The sequence below is a fragment of the Coturnix japonica genome, chromosome 24, assembly GCF_054131305.1.
Source record: "Coturnix japonica strain WE chromosome 24, WE-NBRP24, whole genome shotgun sequence".
NCBI lineage: Eukaryota > Metazoa > Chordata > Aves > Galliformes > Phasianidae > Coturnix > Coturnix japonica.
Genome location: NC_140686.1, coordinates 2,507,051 through 2,512,500, shown reverse-complemented (window position 1 = coordinate 2,512,500; position 5,450 = coordinate 2,507,051). Strand labels below are relative to the sequence as shown.

Sequence of the window (5,450 nt, the reverse complement as noted above, 5' to 3'; positions counted from 1 at the left end):
GCGGCTTGGGTCCCGTGCGGGCGTGGCGGTCTGAGCTGCTTTTATTCTCCCGAGCACAGCGGCCACCAGGCGCCGTGTTACGAAGGGAAACCCCAAAATCAGTAGCTATGAGGGTGTTACGGAGGTTCCACGTTACATTGGGGTACTCAGGCCTTAGTGGATCAGTTTGCCAATAATTCTATGTGTACAGGGGTATATAACATAGCAAAGGAGATTGTTAATGGACATATGACTTGCTGGAGGGTGAATGCAAAGAATATGAGAAAAAGAATCCCAGGAGGGCGAGAATTGGCTTATCGACCCTTCGCAAGGATCCAGTTGGACTTTACTGAACTCCCTAAAACTGGGAGATATAAATATTTATTAGTGATTGTAGACCATCTTACAAACTATGTTGAGGCATTCCCTATGGCAAGGGCTACAGCACAAACAGTAGTGAAGGTACTATTAGAAAATATAATTCCTCGATATGGAATTAGAGAAGCAATAGATTCTGACAGGGGAGCTCATTTTGTGTCAAAGGTTACACGTGACACAATGAAAATTCTAAGGATTAAATGGGAATATCATACTCCTTGGCACCCTCAGAGCTCTGGTAAAGTAGAACGAATGAATGGGGAAATTAAAAAACAACTTAGAAAATTAATGATAGGAACTAAGACATCTTGGATAAAATGCTTGCTGTTAGCTCTGTTAAATATATGTGTGAAGCCCAGAACTGATCTGGGAATTTCACCTTTTGAAATGCTGTATGGTATGCCCTATAATCTTGAAATACCTCTTGGTCACCCCCATTTACAAGATGATCAATTAAAATCTTATACAATTAATGAGTGGGTGCAAGGAACTACAAGAAGGATCTGATTGCACAGCAGTCCCCATTGGAGATAGCAATCCATAGGATACAGCCGGGGGATGGGGTCCTAATAAAAACTTGGAAAGAAGCTACACTAACACCACAAGGGGAAGGTCCCTATGTTGTTTTATTTACTGCAGAAACAGCTATTCGAACCGCAGAGAGAGGATGGACTCATGCCAGCCGTGTTAAAGGACCCATCGGTGACGAGAAGTGGGAGGTAGTTCCCGGGAGTGACGACCTGAAACTCACAATGCGACAAGCCCAATGGGTATTCCAGGTAAAGGCTTCCCCTGAAGAACACTACTGCTGCTGAGAAGAACTAAAAAAACCCCTCGTAGCTGGTTGCAACCCAGTTGACGAGTGAGGCAGAGGAGTGAATTGTGGGGAAAGATGGGCCTTAGGGGTATCCATTGGTACTTGGGGATTCTCACAGTGATCACATTTTGTATAGCAGCACAACGCCACCCACACCAAGCTTCCTTACATCTCTGTGTGACCTGGTACCTATACAGCCCAGTCTAAACCAAAAGGGTTACTATTTTTGCCTAAGCTCAAACCTAGGGAGGGGATACTGTAACCACCCAGGCTCATATTACTGTGCCTATTAGGGATGTGCAACTATTGCCTCAAATTGGGCACCTGGGGCTGGGCAGGATAAATATCTACAAGTAGGGCATGGACCCTATGGGTGCATACCTCCTAACCAAAACCCACAGTTGGGAAGATGGGCTGTGTGGGGATTAAAGACAGAGAGAGAGAGAAACATCTGCCAGCAACAATGGATAAATGTAACGAATCCAGATAACCCAGTGTGGCTGTTAGGGAAAATATGGGGTGTAAGTGACTTGCGGAATCAAACTCTATAACACATAGATGGGTTATAAAGCAGGTATGTTTATTCCAGTGCTGGGTGCAAGGGGGATAGCTCCACCAAACTTGCACATGGACTTGTAAAATCGTGACACAGATATAGGTACATCTCATACATAGTCAATGATTTCTCGGAATTCTGATACATATTCAATAGTTGTTTAGCATGCAGACCCCTCTTGTTCTTATCAGGGGGATGCAACTCCTCTTCTGGTATTTACAACATCTATTCTCCTCCTTGCCTGATGACTTCCGTGAGGTCTCACTCCTTATCTGCATCCTTCCTGCTCTCCCAGGCCCCTTGTTTCCCTGTGCGGAAGGGAGAGAATAGTGTTGTGAAGGAATCCCTGGCTTTAATTGCATCCTGCGACCTTGTGGCTGAAGGGATGCTCAGTAGCAGTTGCTTTGTCCTGTGTTCATTTGCAGATTTGACTAGAGGAGTTGATCCAGCTTCCTCTCTGAGATCTGGAACTGAAACTCTGTCGGATCGCGCAGGTACGTCATAGCTTTGAAATTCTTTAGAGAGCTTTTGCTGCCCGTTTCAGTGCCATTTCATGGCACAGTCCCCTGTACGCTCTGCTACTCAGTTGATGTTGTAGTGTGTGACTGAAACTTTTCATGGGTCTTTGGTTGCAGAAGTGCCCCCAGTGTGGGCCCTGCCCGGTCATCGGTTTCCTCCTGTGCTGGAGCCCAGCTGGAATCCCAGCAGTGAGTACTCTGTCTTCACTGACTTGTCTGACTCGCCGCTGATCTTCAAAACTTCATGCACATGATATTTAACTTCATACATTCTGTTAAGGTCCGGAAAGAGAAGAGGATGAATACAAACGAGGAAAATACTCTCAGGGCTCATCCCGTCTCCTGAAGCGACTGCTGAAGGAAATGGAGAAGGCAGAGCGTGGTGGGTATACTTCAGTCTGTTCACTGTGGGACCTGGGAAGCTGAGGTGTGATATGCAGGTGTGGGCAGGCTGTAGCCTGCACAGCAGGAAGGAATGGGTCAGAGCCGTGCTGCAGCCGTATTCCATGTATCACCTTGCAGGTGCTGTCAAGCACCAGAGCTGGTCTGCTGCCAGATGGTCTGCATCCAGCCAAGACCCAGAGGCAGCTGCTCCCCCAGCACAACCATTACTTGTCAGAGCTGCTTTGTGCAGTCGTTGGCACCCAGATGGCAGCAAGTGGCAAGCGCTGTGCTTCTGTTCATCCAAAGCCCTCCGTGCAGCTGAGCAAGTTCAAGGCAGGAGGAGCATCCCGAGCAGGGTTGGCTGCCTTTGCTAATGCTGGAAATGAGGTGGAGATGCTAATTCTGAAGGCTTGGACTGTGTGTTAGAGCTTGGATTTCAGCCTGCAGCTACCTGGCTGTGATGGGCTGGTGACAGCACAGAATGTGAGGGCCTTGCACAGGAGCTGATTCCTCAAGAGGTGTGAGGGAGTCAGCATTGTCCAATAGCTGGGAGGGCCCAAATGCCTTTGGGTAACAGAGGGGCTCACAGTGTACTTGGGGGTGGGGGGCCTGGACTTTTCCTGAGCTCGGGATTGGAGAAGCTCAGTTTTTGATGAGGGCACGTGACATCCCACTCCTACTGCCCTGCTTTCTTTCTAAAGGAACGGACCAACAAAGTGAGCGGGATGCACTCCAGGAAGGTGGATATCCCACACTGCCCATCCCGGACAGAGGAATGCAGGCAGCACCAACCAGCATGCCAGGTAATTTCTGTCCCATGATCATACGGTGTCACAAACCAGAGTCACTGCGTGCCTGCAGGCTCTTGCTGCCAGCTCTTGCACACCAGGTCAGCAGCCAGACCTGAGTGTGTGAGCATAGAGCACATGTAAAAGAAGCAGGAGTGTTTCTCCCCTGGGCTGGCTCTGGCTGTGCCCTGTGCTGGCTGAAGCCTGACCTTCAGCCTGGGGGGCGTCCCACAGGAGAGCTCAGGACACGCATGCCGGGAAAAGCATGAGGGATTCTGCTCTGTAGCTCTCCCCACAGACCAAGCCCAGACCCCAGAGTACAGCCCCAGCTCTCGGCCCAGAGGAGGACACGGGTAGTGCCTGTGCAGCCTCTTCGTACCCAACAAGAGGTGGAAGCAATCCTTCTTGTCCTCCGGTGCTTCGGCACCAGAGACGGAGGCACCCACTGACAAAATGACCTCTTGGGTCCATGAAGCACACTGAGAGATTATCTGTCGCGCAGCTGAAGGTAACGTGGGACATTGTCTCATTTCTTCCAGGGATGAACATAGGCAAAAGCACAGAGGCTGCTGCTCACAGATCTGTGCGGAAGCGCCGCATTCCGGTGACGGTCTCAGCGATGCTGCTGCCTGCGCTGGTGCTGGCCGTTGGTACTGTGATATGGGTGCTCAAAAACTACCTGTGAGTTGGCCTTTCCCCAGAACACCTTATTGCTGCATTTGGCAATGAAGCATTTGTGGTGCCAGGATCCTGGACGGCCAAATCAGCCGCTGGCAGTACACTGCCAGGACTCAGGTTGCAAAGTCTTTCAAGTTTCCCCTTATTTCCTGTCAGTGAGTAGTGCTTTCTGAAACTCATTCTCACAGAGCGCGCAAGAGGGAAAAGAGAGCAGCAGAAGCAGCAGATGGAGCTGGGGAAGGCAACGAGACAGACTCTGACCCAGTCAAACAAGAGTCTCCGTAATAGCTCCAGTCCGTTCCATTCTGCCATTGAAGAGGCCAGAAGTCTTCAAGGTCATCTGGAAGACCTGGAGCTTGAACTCAAAGCCATGAAAGAGATCCTTGGGAACAGTCCTGAGTGCTGCCTTCTGTCAGAGGATGGCCCTGAATGTGAGAGCAGAGCTTTTGTCCTTCATCCTGCATTCTCCAGGACAGGTATCACCAGCAGTTTGAAGATTCTTAGCTCGACACAGCTACATTCCTGTTGAGGGTCCTAATGAGGACCCAGAAAACGAGCTTCCTCTGACTGCCGGACAATGCGTAATGTCTTTGGAGATGTGGGTGAGAATGGCTGGTTTCAGGGAGAGCTAACAGATGGCACAAGAGGACTGGTCCCTTCCAATTTGGTTGCGGAGCTTTCAGATGATGAACTGGATACACCTGGAGATCCTGTCAGAATTCCTGCATTGCTCCATCTGCAAGACTACCATTGTTCCACTCAATGGAACAACTCGATGTTGAGCAGAATGTGGTTGAGCTCCTTCGGGAACTCTCTGAGGCGACTGACAGCGGAACTGCATAGCTTTATTGTATATGAAAAACAACCAAACAACTGTCCCCTCCCTCTCCCTTCCCCTCGCACCCCCCTAACCCCCCCCCCAAAAAAAAGACAAAAAAACCCCAAAAAAACCCTAAAAAAACAACAAAAAACAACCCACCCTCAATAAAACAAAGAACCAAAACCAATTAAAATCTCAACGCTGTTCTTTTTCTGGGATACACTGAGGTGACGCTTCTTCTAGCTTAGACTTTGCAATGAGTTTGTGTCACGGAGTTCTCTCTAGAGCTCACTCGGTGACAGCGGGAACAAACCCAGGGAGAGAAGGAACAAAGAACCTCCCCTCTCTAACAGCGCGGTGCGGGGGCAATAAAGAAATGGGGGGGGGGGGTTGGCACTCACCTCTCATCGGGGTCGCATCCCGTTCTCTGCAAGCCACGATGTTGTGGGAAGCTGTGGAGGAACTGCTCAAATGTATTCTCTCTAAGAGAGGGGAGCAGGTATCTCCTAAATGCATATCCGAGCTGGTAAAA

The 5,450-nt window shown here is 49.5% G+C and overlaps 1 protein-coding gene across 1 annotated transcript in view; it reads left to right on the top strand.

Moving 5' to 3' along the window:
* LOC146756993 (uncharacterized) overlaps window positions 1-5,111 on the top strand; it is a 7,524-nt gene extending 2,413 nt beyond the window's left edge. The window contains exons 2-8 of the mRNA XM_085523375.1: window positions 997-1,136; window positions 2,156-2,224; window positions 2,366-2,437; window positions 2,529-2,630; window positions 3,334-3,435; window positions 3,960-4,101; window positions 4,287-5,111. Of these exons, the coding sequence (XP_085379501.1) occupies window positions 1,124-1,136; window positions 2,156-2,224; window positions 2,366-2,437; window positions 2,529-2,630; window positions 3,334-3,435; window positions 3,960-4,101; window positions 4,287-4,383 (597 nt within the window). The 5' untranslated portion in view covers window positions 997-1,123 and the 3' untranslated portion in view covers window positions 4,384-5,111. The remainder of the gene's footprint in view (window positions 1-996; window positions 1,137-2,155; window positions 2,225-2,365; window positions 2,438-2,528; window positions 2,631-3,333; window positions 3,436-3,959; window positions 4,102-4,286) is intronic.
* Window positions 5,112-5,450: the final 339 nt, after the last annotated feature.